The sequence below is a fragment of the Bombus pascuorum genome, chromosome 5, assembly GCF_905332965.1.
Source record: "Bombus pascuorum chromosome 5, iyBomPasc1.1, whole genome shotgun sequence".
Classification (NCBI taxonomy): domain Eukaryota; kingdom Metazoa; phylum Arthropoda; class Insecta; order Hymenoptera; family Apidae; genus Bombus; species Bombus pascuorum.
This window is the reverse complement of record NC_083492.1, coordinates 7,563,158-7,586,184: the sequence shown is the minus strand read 5'-3', so window position 1 is coordinate 7,586,184 and position 23,027 is coordinate 7,563,158. Positions and strand designations below refer to the sequence as shown.

General features: G+C 34.0%; 4 protein-coding genes across 5 annotated transcripts; 2 read left to right on the top strand and 2 right to left on the bottom strand.

The window, feature by feature from the left end:
- Nucleotides 1-61: 61 nt before the first annotated feature.
- Nucleotides 62-1,229, bottom strand: LOC132907143 (26S proteasome non-ATPase regulatory subunit 8). The gene is made up of 3 exons (XM_060959919.1): nucleotides 1,078-1,229; nucleotides 824-896; nucleotides 62-740 (listed from the first exon to the last, which is right to left on the bottom strand). The coding sequence occupies exons 1-3, from the start codon at nucleotides 1,204-1,206 to the stop codon at nucleotides 121-123; spliced, it is 822 nt and encodes a 273-aa protein (XP_060815902.1). The 5' UTR covers nucleotides 1,207-1,229; the 3' UTR covers nucleotides 62-120.
- Nucleotides 1,230-1,670: 441 nt separating this feature from the next.
- Nucleotides 1,671-4,094, top strand: LOC132907136 (elongation factor 1-gamma). Its single transcript, XM_060959907.1, has 8 exons — nucleotides 1,671-1,823; nucleotides 1,950-2,099; nucleotides 2,368-2,431; nucleotides 2,504-2,646; nucleotides 2,862-3,164; nucleotides 3,241-3,546; nucleotides 3,633-3,785; nucleotides 3,865-4,094. The coding sequence occupies exons 1-8, from the start codon at nucleotides 1,812-1,814 to the stop codon at nucleotides 4,018-4,020; spliced, it is 1,287 nt and encodes a 428-aa protein (XP_060815890.1). The 5' UTR covers nucleotides 1,671-1,811; the 3' UTR covers nucleotides 4,021-4,094.
- A 656-nt stretch (nucleotides 4,095-4,750) lies between these two features.
- On the bottom strand, nucleotides 4,751-6,190 carry LOC132907137 (large ribosomal subunit protein mL49). The gene is made up of 3 exons (XM_060959908.1): nucleotides 6,059-6,190; nucleotides 5,217-5,397; nucleotides 4,751-5,131 (listed from the first exon to the last, which is right to left on the bottom strand). Exons 1-3 carry the CDS (start codon nucleotides 6,161-6,163, stop codon nucleotides 4,857-4,859), a joined length of 561 nt encoding a protein of 186 aa, XP_060815891.1. The 5' UTR covers nucleotides 6,164-6,190; the 3' UTR covers nucleotides 4,751-4,856.
- Nucleotides 6,191-6,613: 423 nt separating this feature from the next.
- On the top strand, nucleotides 6,614-22,218 carry LOC132907135 (dentin sialophosphoprotein-like). Of its 2 annotated transcripts, XM_060959906.1 has the most exons (8): nucleotides 6,614-6,765; nucleotides 7,128-7,249; nucleotides 8,015-12,265; nucleotides 12,355-12,430; nucleotides 12,852-13,114; nucleotides 13,202-13,357; nucleotides 13,495-13,808; nucleotides 13,898-22,218. In XM_060959906.1, exons 3-8 carry the CDS (start codon nucleotides 8,039-8,041, stop codon nucleotides 15,468-15,470), a joined length of 6,609 nt encoding a protein of 2,202 aa, XP_060815889.1. In that variant the 5' UTR covers nucleotides 6,614-6,765; nucleotides 7,128-7,249; nucleotides 8,015-8,038; the 3' UTR covers nucleotides 15,471-22,218. The 2 variants fall into 2 exon arrangements, with proteins under 2 accessions (XP_060815889.1, XP_060815888.1); XM_060959905.1 differs by lacking the exons at nucleotides 6,614-6,765; nucleotides 7,128-7,249 and having other exon boundaries at nucleotides 8,003-12,265.
- The last annotated feature ends 809 nt before the right edge of the window (nucleotides 22,219-23,027 follow it).

The window sequence follows — 23,027 nt, the reverse complement described above, 5'->3', positions numbered from 1 at the left end:
ATCATTATCTATATATTTGTATATTTATTATTCTTCATTATTTGTAATAATAAACCATTAATTTGTAATAATTATATGACAAACTTTATTTATTTATAAAATACAGAGAAATTCATATATTTAAACAATCATTTCAAGTTCTCTTGCATAGTCAATTGCTAATGTAGCCAAATCTGCACTGGGAATTGGTTCTTCAGTTTTCTTTTCACTAGTTGTACTAAAGTAAAAGTAATCATCTTTCGCTAAATTCCAGTTCTTTTTTGCCGCGAATGCTTTCATATCTGCCTCAGAATTCAAGTTCAACATCCTCGAAGCATCTTGTATAGAGATCTTATCATATGCACTTTCCATACATGCTCCTATTTCATCCCGAACAGTGTTTAATAAAATATCTATGAAAAAATTGTAAGATGCTGCGGGTACATTGCCTTTTGCTAAGAATATCTTGTTATATGAACCTTCCATTAAATATTGTTCTAAACTCAAAGGATGTCTGATATAAACATTAGATTGTATTTGATCGGAAGGCAACAGTTCTAATTCTGTGTGAAATTCGGCCACGCGATTCTGAGACAGTAAGAATAAGAGATTTAAACCAAGAAGATGATATTTATATGCAGACTCCATTAATCCTGATTTGTAATCAAAATAGTAACACTTTAATTGTGCCATATAACGTTCAAAAGAAGGTATATCTTCAGTTACTATACTCCATTGTGCACCAATTTCTAAAATATCACCTGTAATCATAATTAAATATAATAATAATGACAAAACTTTAGTAAATATTTTCTTTCAAAATTGTACGTATATTAATACTTACGAGCTATAAGTAATTCATTTTGACTAGCTGTGTTATTAGATGTTGGAAGAAACATCAAATGTGTAAGACCAACCTATAAAAATTAATTGTTTAATAATTAAAATGTACTATTAGAATAATTAAAATGTATTACGCAGTCAAAATACGATGACAATACACTTTTGACAGCATAAGCAAGGTTATATTGATGTCACTTACACATTGAAAATACTAAAAATACTTTCAAATAACATTATGTATTTTATATAGATCACCTTTAATTGATTAAGTAATTCACCACATTTCTTCAAATTACACGGAGTCGCCGCCCATTCTTCTTTCAAATTTTTATATACAGGAACAACATCCTTCAACGCTGCCATTTTTGGATACACTGCAATCATACAGTATAAATTCTATATAGATACTCACCACTAAAAAAAAAAACAAAGACTCAAGTTGCAAGAAAACAAATTCAAGTTATTTATTAATTTTATGGACAGAATATATATAATAAAAATTCGATCATATAAATTGAACTTTATGTATAATGTATTGCTATTTTATATATTTAAGAAGTTAATATTAATTTAAAAGTTTAAAAGTCAATATGTAAACATTTGGAAAAATTCTTGATGAGCAAATTATTTATGAAAAAAATATTCGACTGTTTCATAACAGATGCAAAGTATAAACTTTTAGATAATAGGAATAATGTATTTAATTAATTACCACTGATACAAACATACAGTTTATGATTAACATTAAATTAGTATCAAGATAACGGAAATTTCTATTAACTATAAAATTGAACCAAAAATATTTCTCTTATCCTAATTCTGATGTTTCGAGTTAATTGACAATTTCCAAAATATTTCATGAAAGTAGAAAAATGCGCGCGTTGTGGCTACGTCTTAAGGTCAATATCTATTGCTGTGCAGGGACTTGATGTACTTGAGAGAAACGATCTTTACCGGCCTTCAACTTCCTCTTCCCGTAACTGGATATAATGGCGTCTGGAGTAAGTTTGTCTCATGTAACTCGAACTACTAAACATCGTCATTATGATGAACAAATAGAAACATGAGTCTCGGCAGAAATGGAACTTAACGTGGTAATCAACTAATGGAGTCTCGATTTATTTCAGACACTTTATACGTACCCGGAAAACTTCAGAGCTTACAAGGTGCTCATCGCAGCTCAATATTCCGGTGCCCAAATCGATATCGCATATGATTTCGTTTTCGGCGAAACAAATAAAACTGAAGCATTTTTAAAGAAGTTCCCACTGGGCAAGGTAGGGCTACCTTTAATTTTACATATTTTCATCCTTTATTTATGTTACGTCTTTCTTGATAAACCAGCTGGTATGTTTTCTATAGAAACATTAACAGATGAATGTTTTGTATTAGATTGTGTAAGAAATTATTATTAGAACATTAATTTTTGAATCCTTTGTTATTTGATTCATTTTTATCTTATTCAAATAAGTGTGTTATTTTGTTGGTTTTTATTTTCCAGTTATCTATCAGAGGTTTAACGATACATACTATTTTTTATCTTAGGTTCCAGCATTTGAAACATGCGATGGAAAATGTATCACAGAAAGCAATGCAATTGCTTACTATGGTAAGCTCATAATATGATATTTGTATAAGTGATGTTATTTGGTATATAATAAGAATTTTTTGTTTCTCACAGTGGCTAATGATCAGTTAAGAGGCAAAACTGATCTTGAACGTGCAGAAATCATCCAATGGTTTGGATTTGCAGATTCTGAAATCCTTCCTGCTAGTTGTGCATGGGTGTTCCCATTGCTTGGAATTATGCCGTATCATAAACAGGTATGAATAAATTAATTTTTCGTAAATTCTCCATTAAAGGCAAAAATGATTGAATATTCTAATTATTTTTGTAACTCAAGGAGATATATAAGTATTAGCATATTATTAAATGCATATGATTCTTACATATGTATCAAACAATATGCATACAAATTTAATTTCTTCTTTATAGCTTTTACAATCAAAAGTAAGTGATTTTATAATAAAAATTGCAGAATGTAGAACATGCTAAGGACGATGTGAAGAAAGCACTGACTGCCCTTAATTCTCATTTACTTACACGTACTTATTTAGTTGGAGAACAATTGACATTAGCAGATATTAGTGTAGCTATGACGTTACTTCATTTATACCAGTATATTCTGGACCCAAATCTACGTAAACCGTACCAGAATGTGAATCGATGGTTCCAAACTGTCATACATCAGCCTGAGTCAATAGCTGTAATTGGTCTCTTTAAATTGGCTGAGAAAACTCTTGAGTATGATCCAAAGAAATTTGCAGAAACTCAAGGAAAAGTTTGTATTATTTCTTTTATTATTTCATAAAAATGCCTATGTGTAATATTATAACAACAAATTATAATGTTTATAGTCTTCAAAGAAAGAGAAAAAGGAGAAGGAAAAGGAAAAGGAAAAAAAAGAATCAAAAGAAACAAAAGAATCTAAGAAGGAAGCCGTCGAAGAACTGGATCCGGCAGATGCTGCTTTGGCTGCTGAACCTGTAACCCGAAACCCTTTTGATGCATTACCTAAAGGCACTTTTGATCTTGATGATTTTAAAAGATTCTATAGTAACGAAGACGAACAAGAGTCTGTACCTTACTTCTGGCAAAAGTTCGATTCAGAACATTATAGTATTTGGCTTGGTGAATACAAATATAACAATGAACTAACAAAGGTAAAACAGAAATGTTTAAATAAAAACAGCATCACATTTTTGTTATGTCTCTGCATTTTGATATATTTTTTATGTATTTTTTACAGGTCTTCATGTCCTGCAATCTCATAAGTGGAATGTTTCAACGATTAGACAAAATGCGAAAAGCCGCATTTGCGAGCGTCTGTCTTTTCGGTATGGAAAATGACAGTAGCATTAGTGGTATTTGGATTTGGCGCGGACACGATCTTGCTTTCACGGTTGGTGCTTTCCTTTGTAATGTTTATTATATTTTTGTAATTCTGCAATTTCAAATAACAATTACATTTTTTAAAACAGTTGTGTCCAGACTGGCAGGTAGATTACGAATCATACACTTGGACTAAATTAGATGCAACTAAAGAAGAAACAAAACAACTGGTTAAACAGTACCTCGTCTGGACCGGTACTGATAAGGAGGGACGTAAATTTATTCAGGGAAAAATTTTCAAGTAAAAATTTGCCATATGCTTATTATTAAACAGAACACTTTGTTCGCATGAAATAAACGTAAAAAATCTGATAAAATATTATCAAAGTTTACATGCAAACCCTTAGAATCCTGTATTGAAATAAGGTGATTTACAGAAAAAAAAAGAATGTTCCTTTCCATAGGTTACTATTCTAACAACTTGATGCTTTTACCTTTTAAGTTTATATCGCGTTTATATTGAAATATCATTCTAAAATTAATTTTAACGCACTTTTTTCAGTATTTGGATTTATTCTAACATCGTACGAATATCGTTAATTTTGTAATGAAATACGATGGATATAATATATCACTTCGGCATATATATTCGTAGAAATTCCTTTTTCATACAATGCGTTAAATTATTTAATTTATAAATTGCTTTTAATGTATGACGTAAACAACAGTAATTTAATAGTACTTAAGAAGTTACTTTGTTCATTTGTTATTGTTTAATAAAAAAGCATATAGCATGATTTTTGATAGAAACAGAAAAATTATGAATACACTATACACTTAAGTATGTTGCTATACGTACTATAAATCATCTTCCATATACTAGTTTGTGTGAACTATAGTTTCAAATATAATGCATATTTTTACAAAAAATGAAGTTGTTGATTTTTCGACTATTACAATAAATTTCTATATTTCACACATTTTGTATTGATATTTAAATATCAAATATTCCAAATATTCTAAAAGAGCATAAAAATTGTTTCAAATATTTATTTTCAAGTTTTAACAAATAATTACACTAACAAAATGTTTTTTATATTATATTTACAAAAAATCGCTTGTTTACAACAAGTTATAATATTTAAAACCCTTTTTCATCCATCCATGCTTTAACAAGATTTACATAATCTCCTCTGAATACAATTTGTCCCAACAGTTCATTTGTACGAATACCAATTGGTCTGCATGCCTTTTCCTGTAAATATTGCTTTAATTCAGATTCTAATGCCCAAATATCTCCATGAATTTTACGAACAATAGTCAATCTTCGTAATCCTCGTTGACTAATTTCAAGATAAACAGGTTGCATATAATTTTTTGTACGTTGTATATAGTATGGATATTCATGTGGTTTGGCTATTAAATAATTAAATAAAATAGAAAATTTTACTATAAATTTTATTGTAACAGATGTATTAATACATTGTTGAAAACAACTTACCAACAGGTGGTTTCCATCCAGATGGATATTCCTTCTTTTCTAGATGAGGAGTAGGTATGATTTTTGGTTTGAGTAAACGTTCTACATATTCCCATTCTTTTGGATCTTTTGATACTTCATAATCAGTATAGTTGGAAAGGTCTGTATATTTAGGTGAACTATTGTAGGAGCTCCATCTTTTCTGCATATAACACAATATATTTCAGATAAAGTTTTTCATTAAAATTGAATCATACATAACGATTATTATGAGAAGTAAAATGATTTTTCCAATGATGCATTATTGTTTAATATCGTTATTACGGTTATATAGATATTTGTAGGTCATTGTGTAAAACCAGATAAATAGAAGTTTTATCACAAATATATATCACCCTTCATTCCAAAGAAGTCTGTGTTTCTAAATTTTATTAAATATATTTTAATTTATCTCATACATTTTTCTTCAGAATAATATGGCGTACATTTTATTTTGCACAATATTTTCATCTTCAACAGATTTTGCTATTCAACATTCATTTCAGAGTATCCATTAATCTTTACATTCCTATCTTTCAAACAATAGAGATTTACAACAAAATTTCGCAAACGCAAAAATACCTTGTTGTTCTATGTACGAGCGTTCCTGATATTAGAAAAAAAAGAGCAAAACAAAATGCCTAAAAGATAAAAGTAAATAAAAACCGCAGACATAAATACCTCGCGTGACTTGGGTCTAGCATGGCCCTTCGTTACTTTATCTCTAAAGTAATCATTATGGAAACGTATGAGAGCTTTTACGGGAGCTTATCCTATTATTATTCCTAATATTATTCTCAATAAACTACATTAACGTAAAATACCTGAGTAATAACTGGTGAAACTTTGTTTGATGAATGAAGTTCACTAGAATAGGAGAGGATAATCGTGGAAAGTTTCGAGCGTGTGAAAAGCCGAAGGGCAGCCATTTTGACTTGAGTAAATAAGGGTCGGTGGCCGCCATTGGTGCGCACGGGCGCGTCTTCCTTTTCGTTCTCGTGCCAGATCGGATATTTCCCAGCGACGCGCTCGTATTTCTACCGTTTTTCGTTCTTAGTAGAAAGATCATCTCGGTCGGTCTCGATCCTAATAGACGAACGTGTCATTGAGCGATTGTGATTCCGTAAAATTCGCCAAATAACGCGGGGTTAAGTTATCAGAAATAGTATATAGATTTCGAAGTGCCGCGTTGTTCCAAATTTCGCTGGAGTATTGTCAGTATATATCATACTTTTTTCGAGTAGTTTTTCGGTTTGTTAGTAAGTATAAGTTTTTTGTTAAGTGAACGTGCGGCGAAAACGGGGTTGCGTGAAGCTAGAAGGGTGGAATTCATTGAAAATAACTGGATGAATTAGTGCGAATGGACTATGGACCTGGGAGAGGTCGCGTGTTCTACCGTCAGGTGGCGGTAGCCTCAAAACAGTGGGACATCGTATAGACACCCTGCAACGGGACTGTGTTTTTCACAGGATTGTTTTCCGCGTTTTCCCGCAAAAACCACGCTCTTTTACTGTGATTTTTCGTTCCAGAGGTAAGTACAATCGACGAATCGAGTATCGAAATTATAAATTCTCTGGATAACCTCTTAATAAGCCTGCAGTAAACCTTGGAAATCTTGAATCGGGTCCGACCTTTTGTTTATTCGTGGCGATTTTTTCGCGATGATTTGTTGCGTGATTTTCGATGATTCTCGCCCGCTTAAACCCCAATTTTTATCATGGGCAGTTAATATGTGATCCGGTCTTTCCGTCGAGACGAAATTTTGTAGGATCCGTTAGGTGATTGTTGAGATATCACGGTAAATATTTCAAAGTGATATTCCCTGACCGAGAAGAGGCACTCCGTGTATCCGTGTAAATGCAAAGTTTGTCACGTAATTTTTCTGACCGCCAGGGCCGCATCTATCAACCCCACTATCCGGCCGGCCGCTCACCTACTCACATCTAAGACGAATTATGTAGTTTTTCCACTTGGTATACAGTCAATTTGTTCCTGTCTTGCTTAAAAGAGGAAAGGTATATTTTTTTCATTTATAATTTTATCCTTTTTACCATGCGCGCGCGCACTTGTGTGTGTGTGTGTGTGTGGAGGGAGGAGAGAGAGCGCAACTGTAAAAAGTATTTGTACACCATTGTATTTATTATAGTATTTATATAATAATTAATTGAGTTCAAGTATATTAAATTCCATATTATTTGATTGTACTTTTGTATGACTATAAAAATTTAATGCTATGGAATTAAATGTGGAACCTGATAAAAGAATGCTTTATTGAAAAGTAAGGGTGTATACAAATATTTTTTATAGCTGCTATATATATATATATATTCAGCAGCTGCAAAAAGTATTTGCACATTACTGTATTTGTTATAGCGTTTGTATATTAATTAATTAGATCTATGTATATTAAATTTCATATTATTTAGTAACATTTTTATATAATTCAAAAATTTGATACCTAATAAAAGAATATTTCATTGGAAGATAATGGTATGTGTAAATACTTTTTATTGCCATTGTATAAATATTTTTTGGATGGAAAAAGAGATAGAGTTAACTTTTAATTTAATGTTTTGATCATTTTTTTAAAGATGGAAATATATAGTAATCTTTCAGAGTACAATATTATAAATAAATCCAAGATTTCTTTTTACTTTTAAAAGATATATTGTTTTATTAATAGGAGAATTGACAAATTACTCTGAATGCTATAATGGTAATAGCAATTATCATTTGATCAGTAATTTGCTTGCAATTTCATATTATGAATGAAATTGCAGGAGCCCAATGTGGGTGGAAGTGAGATGGCATCCAGGGAAAAGAAACCCTTAGCGCCTTCCAAAGCAAAACAGAAGGCGAATAATGATTCTGGCCTGCCATCGAATGAAATTAAAAGTAGAAAAGGCAAGACTTTGTCGAATCTAAAACAACAGCAACTTGCACGTGACATAATAGAGGCTGTGGCGACTGGTAGTCAACTTCCTCCAAAATTAGAGGTAACCCTCCCACGTAAAAAGGTTCTCAGAAATCTTAAACGTAAACAAAAGCTAAGAGTAACAAAGGCCAATTTAATTAAGTCAAAAGTTACAAGGAAGGTGACCAGTAGAAATTTATGCAGAATAACTTCTGATATTAAGAAGGGTGTGAGGGCTAAAAGAGCCAAATTATCGGAAGAAAACAGTACTAAGACATCTGACATCAACACAAAAACTTTAGAGAACCCGATAAACGAAGCAGAGGGTGAAAGTATAGGTACAGAAGGAGGTAATAGAAGTGCCAAGAACAATCTCAGGACTAAAAAGACCAAGTTTATACCAAAAAGTAGCGAATTGGAGTGTGAGGACATTGTGGACAAAGATACAGATTCAGTTGCTGGATCCAGTATCAAGAGCAGTCCAAAACTTAATAGGAAAGGTAGAAGCTTGGAAAATCTAGATTCTTTACCTAGAGGTGTTAAATCAACCAAATTTTCGGGATTTAAAAGGAACAGTATCAAAGAGAAAGACACTTTCATAAAGTCAGAAGGTGATATTAAATATACAAAAGGAAGAAAGAGTACCAGGGATATAGATTGCACCAATATAAGAGTTTCGAAGTCACTTCTGGACACCAAGAGTTCTATAGATCTTACCATAGACGAAGTGATAGCTTCAATGTTGAGTGATTCAGAAATAGATAATCAGCAAGGAATAACAGAGAAAATAGAAGGGAAAGTAACAAGGAGGAAAAAGATGTTGGTAGAAGAGAATATAGTCCCAGATATTGAGATAAAAAAAGAACCAGACGGTGAAGACATTAAAATTACTTCTGATGGAGAGAATCTGGAAACAGAATCTGTTCAAAGTGTAATTCAATTGAGGAAAAGGTCGAACGCATCGATTAGTCAAAGAAGTTTACGGAATGGCAAGTTACGACAGGCGGATTCTGTTATCTCTACCGATTTGGAGCTTAAAAAACGTCGAAGATTGAATTCGGACGAACCTGTTAGTTCGGAAGTTTCCACGGATAATATCGCAGATAGTAATATCGATACCGAATCTTGTTTTTCTGAATCTAGCGGTAATGATTCTCAGACGGTTATGGTATCAACTAAAGATGAACTTTGCTTAAAACAAGAAACACTAAAAAATTTCGAAGACAATTCGCAAATTGTATCAGAAATAGAAAATAATAACAATAGTGATAGAGTAGATAGGACAACCGAGATTGGACCTACTCTTCGTTCGAAAACTAAAGCCAAAAGTACCGAGATCGAAATAAAAAATGACAATATCAAAGGAGAATATACACGAATAATACCGAAAAACGCAGAAGTGCAAGAAGAGTTGAAGAAAACGAGTAATTTAGATCAAGTTAGGAAAGATAATATTTTAGCGAAACTTTCTGACAAATCTAAGGGTCGAAGAAGTAGTTTAAACATAGATATGAAGAAGACGGTCAATTCGTTTTATGGTACAGATAAGTCAGACGGTAATCCGAAGTCTCAGATAGATCAAATGATAGAAAATATCAAGCTTACGATCGCCAAATCTATCGAGAGTAAAATCTTTGGGCAGGATAAGGCACTCGTATTGAATAAAAATTTTGAAGTACCAAAAATTGAGGAGATAATTGCACCGCTGAGTGCGGAGTCGCAGAAATTAGGATTGGAGGATAATACAGACGAGGATAAGTCTACTATTTCCAAGAATGAGATTAAATCGGACAATTCAGAAAATTCAGTGGCTGAACTGAAGCCAAAAGTGGCCGATACTGCCAAAGAAATTGAAAAACTAGTCATGGGTGATATTGAACTAGCTGAAACACATTCTCAGAACGTACAAGAGAGCGATTCTTCTGACAATGATGCAAGCTGCAACCCTCATAATGCTTCTGAAGCAAGTTCTGTACAGATTATAGAGAACAATGATAGCACCTGCAAAGCTATGAACCAACAGGAGGAATTGAATGATATTCCTAATTCGGCAGAGGAGTCTAAAAAGGACGTGGAACAAGTTATAGATGATCAGATAAAGGTTTTGGATGATGGTAAAAGATCAGGTCTTAGCAAAAAATCTCCGAGAATAACGGATAAAAGTCATCTTGAGAACAACGAAACTGTTAAAAAATTAGGTAGAGTATTAAATAGAATAGCCCAAAAGTCTGAAAACTGTGAAGAGTCTTTGGAGAACTCCAGTAAACCTGTTTCTGAGGAAACTGCTTCGAATGACGAGCAACCTATGAATGAATCGACAAACAAAGCGGCTAGTTTAGAATCTTCAATTGTTTGCTCGGCAATCGTGTCGAAGCAGGTACAAGAAGAAGTTACAGAAGAAGAAGCAAAAACAGATCAAACAATCGAAGACGAGGCTAAGATTTCTGCAAATGTTACTGTGGAATCTGATGATGTAGAGACTTTAGAAAGTATCTCTAAGGAAGTAGAAAGATTGGTAGCAGAGAATCAATCTAGCAATCAACTGCAAACGAGTATGAACGAAATGCAATACAGGCAAGAATCAGTAAGCAAAACTATAACAGACATTTCATTACCTAGTGAGTTAGGTATCACAAATATTGAAAAACAGGAAACAAGTCTTTCCAAAGTGGATGAATCAGAAAATAGCGATGCACAAAATAAACTTGAGATAATGGAGAATACCAAAGAAATTGAAAAATCTGAAGAAAGCGTGTCAGAAGCAACACAAGTTGCAAAGAAAGACAAGAATAATTGCAGGGTACCACCTACTTCCGATTCCACAACGAACTTTAAATGCACCGCGAGTCCTGTTTCTAGCGATGCGTGTAATCCTATCGAAGATATAAACAAAGATATAGATGAGAATGAAAAAGACGAGAAATGTAAATCGAGTAATGATACAGATAACAATAACGCTGGTAATAATAATACTGAGAAAAAAGTAATTTCGTTAAAGTATAATTCAGAGAATAATGATACAACTATAGTAAAGGAAGAAATAGAAATACCAGACAATACCGTGGAAGAGCAAAAATCTGCTGGCGATGATAATAAGAAACGAGTATTAAGAGCTCGCGATAAGACGAAAAAGCTCGAAAAGGGACAAACATCTTGTAACAAAGAACGCATCGAAGGTGCTTCAAAAATAAAAATGGAAGAAGAAAATTCTCAAATATTGCAGAGTTCTCACAATGAGGAAGATACACAGAATTTGGAAGAAAAGGCTAATGAAATGATCACAGACGACGTAGATGATTCTCGGAACAGCACTGAAACAGACACTATCGAGTTAGAACGTCAAGCTCGCACTAGACGCAGTAGAGAGGTGAAGAAACGCAAAGAGGATCAATTAAATGCTTCAAAAAATAAACGACCAAGACGGGAAATCCGGAGATACGATCAACAGAATAAGGAGGAGACACTATTGGACAATGAGGTAGCAAAGATCAATGAGAACAACCGATCCTTTTTAAATAAATATGAGGACGGAACAGAATGTGCAACGAATTTCCGTGGTTTCTCAGAAGGTGTTAGGGGAAGTTTGGAAAAATGTCAGGACAGTACAGATAGTATTAGAAGCAAATCAGAAAATGACATAATTATCACGAAAGAGCCTATTAAAAAAACATGCGAGAACAGATTATCTCGAAATTTATCTGTGAACCATGTGACCAAGCAGTCAGGGAATATAGACATTCTGAATGCCGATTGTAAGCCTGTAAAAACACCAGAAACATCACAGAAAGATTCTGATGAGACATCCACGTCTGGTGAATCTTCTAGCAGCATCAATATTACTCCAAAGATCTTGGAAACACCAGAAGACAAGGCGAAAAAAGAGTCGATTCTGAGACTTCTCGGGTTGGAATCTCTGGAAAAGGCTGCTGAGCGATTGAGCCATCAAAAGGCAAAAAAGGAACAGTACACAGGTACCCTGAAAACTGTAATCCGTGTTCAGAAAGAAAAGGAGAAAGACAAGAGGCGATCAAGGTCACCATTGAAAATGGTATTGAAACAGGGTCGTGGAGATGGCGAAGGAGATTCACCTGAGAATTTCTACACTATTCAGAAGGAGGTGAGTTTTATACAAATATGATAAATTAATATACATTGAATAAGATGAAATTTAATCAGTTACTTATCATATTGCTTTCTATTTTTCAGTTTGGAACCAGTGGTTGGGGAGATAGCAGCTCTGGTGCGAACCGAAAGTTCTCTACTAACCACAGACACTCTTGCGGTAATCCTGGTTGTGGGAATAACTACATTCTTAATCATTCCTTGTCCTTCTGCTTAAAACACACGTTCTCATCATTCAGAAAAGAATCGCTTGATATTTTTTTTAACGGATTGCTCTTGCTTATTGTAACAAGATTATTTCCTTAATCGCGATTTTGTTACTATCCAGTATCAAGCAGTTCTTTAATTCATAAATCACCTAAAAAAAAGGATCCCGCAAATCATAACAACTATATAGTTTTCTATAACAAGCATGTTACTTTGCGCTACTGCTTCAATATCAATTATATTTATTCTCTAACTTTCCTATTATCTTCCAATTAAGTTGTCCTCACTTCATCAAAGTATTAAATTAGAACATCAGATTTAATGTCGCATAGCTCTGTAATAATTGTGGGTTATTTATTGTTTTGTCACAACAGATGAAGATAACGAAGACACAGCGCCGAAGGATCGTCAGTCTCTTGTTATTCCAGAGAAGTCCTCCTCTTTCTCTATTCATCCTGGACGCTTGTGCGCGGACGTCTGTTGTTACTGCTTTGGAAAATTCGGTTCTTTGGACACACCGATGCATCTTGCTCAAATGAAGTCCGATGAGAGACGCAAAAAGATTTTGATCATAGAAAGACATCTGACTAAAGATTCCTGCTTATGTGATGCTTGCTACCGTCATGTAGACAGAAAGGTGGAAGCTTGTTTTATAAAATTTTCAGTATCATCTAATCGATCTTTGAATATGTAATCTTATTATGTAAAATTTCTTGATATTTAGGCAAATACAAGTCCAACAAATATGCAAACGAAGCCACAGAAACAACACAGACAACTCATGGTGTCTAAGTGCTCAGCCCGCGAATGTAGAGATGCTTCGCGACATCATGTCAAACGTCGATGGTTGCTCAAGATAAAAGCTGGTCTGCAAAAACAGGTTAGTGTACCAGTATAAGCCGGTAAGAAAATAATGCAATCTGAAGTCTAAAATCCAATTCTAATCAAACTTTCAAATCTACAGTTACATTATTATTTTTTATACAAATATCTGTGATAAATATGTTTTCTATACAGGTGGACATTGATTGGGAATCGAGTCAACACACGTCCATGTCGTTCTGCGCTAGCCATTACTCGAAGATCGAACGATTCTTGACTTGTGCGTTATGCAAACGTAGGTTGGCGAGAAATCACACTCATCAACTAGCTAATGCGGAGATTGAGGAATTAAATCAGTTGCTTGGACAACAAGGGATTCCTGTTATTCTGGCGGCCGGTACTTTCGTTTGCAAATTGTGTAGATATTTCACTCAGTTGCAGTTGAAGTATAAGGATGTAGAGAATATGAACGCGAATCATAAGTCGTTCTTCAAAAGTTATCGGAAAAGGTATGGTTCCCTTGATACATTTACAAGATTTAATTTTTACTTTTATTATGTCTTTATATCTTTATCTTTTATTCTTTTTGTATGTTCAGAATCCTACACTATCATGATATTGAGGTCTTGGAGAACGAAGACGAAGATTCTTCTCACAATCAGACTAAGGACAAAGAAAAAGACAAGGACAAAAGGAAGAAAACCAAGTGTAGCACTCAATCTAAGACCGGAACTTCCAAGTCTCCCGATGGTACGACGAATTCCGCCTCTGAAAAATCTACTCCAGAACCCACCAAAAACGAGGAAGCGAGTTCTGAGATGGACAATGAAAACCGTACCGCAAAGGCAAACGACGAAAACGTTGGGATGGACGTGCAGTTCCTCGGTATTGAAAGCACCGTGGAGAAACTGAAAAAACGCAAACTGCTTGATATGCATCCGTATACAACATCAGATGCAATGATATCTTGTGATAATCCCAACGAGGTTGTCGAGATCCTTGCAATGGACAAGGAGGTGACGCTAACCAGATTGCCAAAGAGGCCAAGGACGAATAATGACATCACACCGGTTGTACAGAGACTCGGTGCTAATCCTTCCATTAGTGTACGTACTCTTTTCCCTGGCGAGGAAGAGATGAACCTTCACGCCAATATAGAGTTTACGAATGTTCGAGAAATAACGCCTCAAGGTTGGGAAAAGTGTGCCACTATGATACAATATGACAGAGACACGAAAATCCTCTGGCAAGAGCTACAGAGACCATATGGGAATCAGAGCTCGTTTCTCAGACATTTGATACTTCTGGAAAAATATTACAGATCCGGTGACTTGGTGCTAGCCCCGAATGCATCACGGAATGCCATTAATTACTCGACTTCTGTGCAGAATCGTTTAATATCGTACGAAGGTCCAGAGAAAATGGACGAGCCAATAATGGAACCGATTGCCTCAGAATATCACAATTCTCGTCGACTGAGTGGCGGTTACGTTCTCGAAAGGGATAAGCATTCTTTACCAAGCACAAGTACTCCTAAACAACCATCGTCCACCAGTACTACACAATCTATAAAAAGTAGTCCTACTCGGGTTCTGAAGTTAAACCCTGGAGTATCGATAATTAAAAAACCACCTCCTAATCTGCAACGACTAAACCTTCCATCTACCAGCGTTAACCCCGCGAACGGTAACGTGAAACGAAAGGACGGTCAAAAACTGCCAACTTCTTCTGGTGGTAAGGTGTTTCATTTAAGTGAGCCCGAGTTCAAACGATTGCAAAATCTGAAGAAACAGAAGCAACAAATGCTCACGGAGAAACAGTCGACCAGTTCAAACGGCGGGACAGGTAATTTGAGTTCTTCGGCAAACATGAAGTCGGCGACGCAGTATCAAAAGGCGCAGATAGCTGCGCACACACAGTTTCAGAAGCACCTGAGAATGCAGCAGGAGATGCTGAGTCGGCAGAGCAGAAGTGATTTTGAGCCATTAATTTGCGACGTTCGCGCGTTGGCAAACGAGAATAGCCCGACGCAAAACTTACTGCACAACCTGAACCTGCCGAAGTCAATCCAGGTGACAACAAAGACGTCAAACCAGATTCCGATATTGCCAAAAATACCGAAGTCGCTGACGGTGATACCGCAAACGGTCACTAGACCAACCGAGAAATGAAACAAGTGGACAAATAGGGGTAAACAGTAAGTAAACAAATTATAGATGTTAATTCCTTTAGACGAGAGTATGTACACGAGGGTTCGTATCCGATCCTGAGTGAAAAGGAGAGTGTTTGTAAAATAAGATGGAAATGATCGGCAAATCGTGACGGACCAACTAGAGAGAATTGTTGATCGAATTTTGCGTTTGGATGCCGATCGCGGAAGATAAAGAAAGTTATTGAGGAAGTTTTGTGGAGGCTAGCTCACCGCGAGAAGCGACAATATTTGCCTTATAAGGATATAAAAAATAAAAAAAAAAAAAAATGGAAAAGTGTACAAGAGAGAAAAACTCTGCACTGCTCAAAAGAAAATACGATTATACGATGAACGATAATACGTGTGATAACAATCGGATGTTTGTCGATGCGCGTCCGAATCGTATTTGCATACGCGCATGCGTATATGTCGTGATAGTATATATATATATAGAAACATCATTTCAGTTTCGTCGGAAAAACGATACAACAGCGAAGAAAAGAACATTGACTACAATCGTTAACGATCTTGTACATTAACAACCAAAGCATCAGTGTGAAAAAAAATATGGCGAAACATGGTAAAAAACCTGTTTCCAAGGAAAAGTGCCTAAAAAAATGTATGTCGCGAACGAAGTCGTTAGTTTTTAAATGACAAAGTATAGTATGTTGAACGGACTTGAAACACACGTTATACATATGGTTAAATATATATATATATATATGTATGTATGTATGTAGTATATATATATATAATATACATTTATATGTTATATTTATATATAAAATATAATGCATACTACATACATATATATGTTATATGTATATATATAATATATAATGTATACTACATACATATATATATATATATATACACGAACAAAAGGAGAAAACAACAAATAAAGATAAAGAAGGTAAGCGAACGATCGTTCGAACGAGTGAACAGTTTAAAGGAGAAAAGAAGAAGGGGGTGCATATATCTTGAAAGTTTATGAATCAAGGAGCTTTGATTTCACCCCCTTTTATTTCTTCATTTATATGTTCTAAATCCAAAACAGAAAAATCAATCAATTCTCGATTGAGAAATACAGCTTTTCTTTGAATCTTTTTCACGAGGAACGGTCGAATAGGATAAGAGAGAACATGTACCCGACGAACGAAATGAAGAAGCCTTGCTGTTGTTAGACAAAGAAAACAATTCATGCTAGAGACATATCTGTCCCACGCGTTTTTTGAGATCTACACCTGAAGGTCTCGCGAAGGTTCTTGAGGCTTCAAAGAGCACTTTCAAATCGGTAGTTCGTTCCTTTTTCCGCGTATCCCGATGGAGATATAGTCGAAAATTCGTGTCGAGATGATATTGCGTGTATTCTCGCGAGGTTGGCGTCACGGTGTAGATTTCCTTACGATTTTTCTCCGTACGCCGAATATATTTTTGTCTACCTGTGAAAAAAAGGAAATATCGCGGAATTTTGGAGAGAAAGGGAGATAGAGGGATAAAAAATAGGACGTGACCTTTGCCGTGAATAAGGTACGAGACAAAATAATGACACCCGAAGAGATTTAATTGTACATTAGAAAAGAGGAAAAAGAAATATATAGATATATATATTTTGGCCTGCTCGGAGAGTAGCATAATGACCACTTGTAATTAATTCTAATTAATCAGGGGGCGATCATTGAGCGAGAAAGCTAAGCGTTTGTCGTATGAATTGATAGATACATTTCTATAAAGTAGGTGTAGATTTATTACGCCTCGAGCTTATTTATTACGTTACTATAATATCATTATATTACATTGTACATAACTGATAATTATTTCTAGTTTGTAACTGATTATTATTATTATATTATTAATTATTTCATTATCGATAATTCTATCGCTATTATACGACACGGTGAATTTTAATCATCCTGCAGGATTCCTTCATTAATCGTGTAAGACGATCGCGAATTTGAGAGAAATGTGAGGATTTCGAAACTTCTTTGATAAGAGATACACAAGATAAAAGATCGAAAGGTTAACGAATGAACGAGCGAAAGACTGAAAGAGAGAGAGAGAAACAAGCAGAATGAATCCGTTTCCTTCTTCTTCTTTTTCATTTTCTTCATTTTGTTTGTTTTTATTTCTGTATGAAGTCGCCATGTGAAAGGGCGTGAAGGAAAAAACAAGTTGAAAAAAGATGTTTGTCGAAAGAGAAGAAAAATCCTCCTTCGGACACGCAAACCGTATGCAGTCGGTTGTCGCGTGTCGTTTCGAGGTTATGTTATTACTGCCTTAAAGAAATGCGCGTGATCGATTGTAAATAGTAGTAGCAGAAAGAGTGAAACTTGAAAAATGTAATTTCAAATCAGATATTGCGCCTGGGAGAACCTCGGTTCGCGAGACAAATAAAATGAGCAATTAGAAATGAGAAATGCTTGAGCATTGTTTGTTGAACGATGCACTCTATAACGATGAAAAAAACGTTGAAAATCATTCGAGTTGAGGGTAAACCCACTTTTGAACCGATTAAAATTAACGAGAGGATTAGCCTGGCGGTGACGTCTGTTGAATTCCAGATATTTCTACTTAAAATTATCTAAACTCGTTTTCTGTTTATTCTATGTCTTTAAAAAAGGTCAATAAAATAGTCTGAAAATTTTTTCATGCTTTTTTTGTTATTTAACTAGCTTCATTTCTTGTTCATACCTTTTTTTTCAAATATCTAACTGTATCTTTAATTGTTGCTTAACCAAATGCACTAGTTAACATGTTCACTAAAAATCGTTTGCACGGAAATGGAATCGGTTCAAGGGTATGTATATCCGTTCTAATTCTTTAAATTTTCATTTTGGCTGTGTTGAGCTAGGACGATTAACGGTCAAAGAAGATCGACGGATAGATAAATTTTATATCGCACGGACGAAAGAATTTTGTCGAGTTCAGGCGGAAATCGTTCGCTCGAGTGTTCTGGCAGCTTCATTCACTTATCAAATCATTGTTAAAACAAATTTTGTACGTTGATAATTATCGTCAAAGAAGATTAGTAATGATTTATATCGAAAATCTAGAGACATTTTTTAAATTACTATATTATAGCATACCACTTTGTAACTAAGAGATTATTGACTTGCTGATATCGTAATATATCGCAATATATTCGAACATTCATACAATGACACGGTAATACTTTAGTAAATCGTAATATAATTTCCTACTAAAGTATAGCGCTCAGTCTTTGAATCTTTTTTTTTTTTTTTTTTTTTTTAAATTAAATGGCAATTGTAAGATATCCTTTTTACACTTCGAAATATGAATTTGAATATAATGAAATAAGAAGTACAGTTGTAGCGACGTAACTGTTAGACGAAGTAACGAAGACGGCCAGGAACTCGAGGTGTGCGTAATCTAATCTGAAAAAAATTCACGTGGCGAAACGTAAAAAAAAAAAAACACAGGCACACGTATACACGTGCATGGTACATACTGTACAGGATAGTCGTGCACAACTGTGTGGCGCATATGCGCGTGAACAATAGGAAAGAATGTCGGCGTGAGTATTATATGTATATTAAATATATATAATACTGAACGTGTGTTATAAATAAATATATATATATATATATTATATATATTAGTATATAAAATTATAATACAATAAAGTACTTGATGGTACGTTATACATATTAAAATGCTCTATTTTATTAAGGATATTTTTGATATATCTATATATATATATATTATAAATATGAATATAAATATAAATATATGTATATCGAACTAAAATCGATCGAACCCACGATCAATGTAATTATTGTTATCGACGGGACGATGGCGTTTAGAATTTACGAAGATAAGTATTTACTGAGCTGTGTGCAGTGCGTGTCAAATTGTAATTTCTAAATCTTACATAATCCCGTTATTAGTAATTTCGACTGGACGAGATTGTCGACCAGCTCTCTTTTTTTTCTTCTTTCCTTTTTCCTTAAGTCTTTGATCTTTTTTCCAAAATCGAGAAAGATAAAAAACGAGAGAAAAAGAGACGGCTGACCAAAAAAAAAAAAAAAAAAAAAAAAAAAAAAGGAATAAAAATACGCAGATATGTTGATAATGGTAGTAACTTGTGTGTATAGAGCAGTGATCTTGTTCGAATCGATATATCATGTAATCGAGCATATCTAACCTTTATTTATTGTTTTATACAGAACCGTTGCCTGCTATTAGTGGTCTCAAATTCTTCCGTTTCGTTCCCACTTTCTTCGTTGATGCAATCAACACAAGGGAGTACGATTATTGTTGTAGAATAGTTGTTACAGCCCTTCTTTGTTACGTGTCTTCGTGGACGTGGTGGTGATTCGAGGAATTGTGAGGTCGTTCCTTTGTTTGACTGCATCGATTCTTTTCTTTTTATTTTTTCTTCATTTGTCTTTATCTAATTTTTCCATTTCTTTCTTTCCTTAAAGCAACAATTATATTTAATTGATGCGTATTTCAATTATTGTAAGTCTCAATGTATCTATAGAAGTTTCATGTTTAAAATATACCTTTTCTTTTTTTCCTGAAATTGAGTTTTCGTAAGTGTTAATTATCGCAGCTGCGCCATCATAAGTTAATAATGCACGTTAGAAGAACGTATCGAATGAACGTATGACACAAGAAAAAGAGAGGATAGTACGACCGTTTTTAAATTGATTGCTCAAGACTTTTTAATTGTTAATCGTCCACGCTCGTTTACGTTTGTATGCCCAAATTGCGTCAATGAATTGTTACATTGTACAAATATTTATCGCGACAATGAGAATCGACCTTGGTACATGCAACGTTTTTAGCGAAAATGGCGAATTATTTAAGTAGCGCAACGTACTTTTTTTCGAATTATTCGATCGAATCGTAAAAAAAAAGACGAATGTGTATTATATCGACGAACCGATAAAGCAATTAATTTTTGTCAACAGCAACTGCATACTTCTCAGAAAATGAACGCTCGATAAGTGCGTATAGTACGGTTATACGTAAAGGAAAACTGAAAGTAAGGGAGAGGTATCGGGAAAGAAAGAAAGGGGAAGTGAGAGAGAAAAAGAGAGAAAGGCAAACAGTGTGCGAGAGAGTGAACTGAGTTTAAGTTTTAAGAATTCTATTTTTGTGATGAAAAGAAAAGTGTAATTATCGTAGTCAAGAGGGACGGCAGGAATCGTCGAATGATTTTCATTCAAAGAAATGTAATCGAATAGACATTTCTTCTTTATTCTGAAAAGAAAGCAAAAGAATAACCATGATTTGGATTATACAGGGTGGTCCCAGACATTCTTTTACGTTTAATAGGCCAATCTTGTAGCTGTATTCTATGAGTATAGTCGAATATGTGTATAGTGTATAGTCAAGTAAAAAGTACTATATAAACATTTCAAACATCATTAAAACGTTATAATACAAATATATAATACAATGGGAACAATAATGGGTTTACGATTACTATGCTATAAGACAACGATAGTACTTCGATTTATTAACCTATGAAGCTCACGTTGATGTTCATTTAATTCTAACGAACCAATGTAATGCTTTGTTCGATATATTTTTCTTATTTAGTTATGCACGCATGGAAATCGAATTACGCGGAATTGGAAACTATTGGAGGCCAAAATGTTATCCTTTTCTTGTACTTCATATATTTATTGTAACTTCTTAACAAAGCTTCAAATCATCCATGTTCATATAACACTTTTTGTTTGGTTATATTTATAAAATATGCTGACCAAGTTTGGCTGTTTAATTCTAGGATGCCCTGTATGGTTTTAACGTAAAGATAATCACGCAACATGATTAGTAGCAGGTTCACACAGAGTGTTAAAGAGCCAAGAAGCATTGGTATCCAATGATTAGCGTCTGACAAAGTGTAATGGTGTTTCTACTGGCAGTAGATGCGACAGCGCATGCCTCTGGCATGCACAAAGGCGAAACACATCGAAAACACAAAAACTCCAGTAATACTTACATACAAAGAAACTTATATTCCCCGTTATTCGGTTCAATTTTTAGTTTATTATTACGCTGTGGATTTTTATGAAAATTTTTACTAACACAATTATGGAATTGGAATCTAACTAGAGATTTCCTTTACACACTAAATATTATAATTAGGTTACGGATTTTTATACAATTTATGGGAAATTCGAAGTTTCGAAAATATACATATAAAAATGCATATAATATGTAAAAATAAAGAAATATTTCAAATGAACTATTTGTCATAGCATTTCATGGGAGAAATACATATTTATGTATGTTCCATTACTTTAATTGTATTAATAAAAATATGAAATTGCATAAAAATCCGCGTTCTAATTATACAGAATACTTTAATTTGGATATTTTGCATATTTTTGCAGATTGCACTATGTATATTTTTTAATTTCGCATGAATCCAAAAAAATTTTTGTATCTACATATTATTGTCGATGTTCTCTTGACAAATTATTGAAAAATTTTAAAAAGAAATCATTCGACGCGTTTCTGCAGTGAAGAAATATTTTTTGAGATAAACGACAGGTGCGTATAAATCGAAAAACTATAAGTGCTGAAATGATCGATCGATTTATACTTAGGAAAAGATATTTTATTATATAAAATGAAAAGTCGAGAACGATATTGGCAATGCAAACGGGAAGAAAGCAATAAGAAAAAGAAGCAAGAAATTAAGTACGCGTTAGGTACTTTGATAACGTTTCTCGATGTTGTGAATTTAAGAGAGAAGAACAAATCGAATTTGAGTGATATTTGGCGTCAACTAGACACGATGCACACATCGTGTTCTGCTATTTCTTCGCTAACTTTACGATATTTCGTACTCGCGAAGTCGATATTTGTACGAAACGATTTGTTCTATTGAATTTTATTCTTCTTATTCTCTTTTCTTGTTTTCTTTTCTTTATGGTATATTCGAGGACTTTACCAACATTGCAACACGATTAAAGGGAAATACCGAAATTAAAAAAAAAGGAGCGAAAGAAAGACGAAAGTATATCATTGGCTCGCTTCAAATCGTTTCGAACGTTTTCACGATTGCGAATCGAAATAAATCCTCGTTGATGATACGATCGACGACTACGGTTAACTACGAAAACGTGTTCACATTTTTTTTACACGATTTTATATCTGCGTCAAATAATCGCGTTTTTCTCAAATCGAATGAATTCGTGTTGTCGCGATTGAAACGCACAAATCATAACCCGGGCGAAAATGCCGGACACGGATGCGAGTCCTAAACGATATAGAAATTTTTCCACTTTTCATACTTAAACTTACCGCCAATCGTAAAAGAGCGGTAAATATATCTACCGATTCGCAAACCGTGAAACCACACAATCACAATTCGTTTATTTCTTGAAAATGCATTACTATTTATTTGGAAGAAAAATGAGAAAAAAGATAAAAAAATATTAATCATATGATAGTTACTTATTTTCTAAATTCTAATTTATCGTTTTAAATGTAAAAAGAAGAACTTTTGTCCTTCTTAGACTTATCTTAGAAAGAATAATCAGGATAAGCCGAT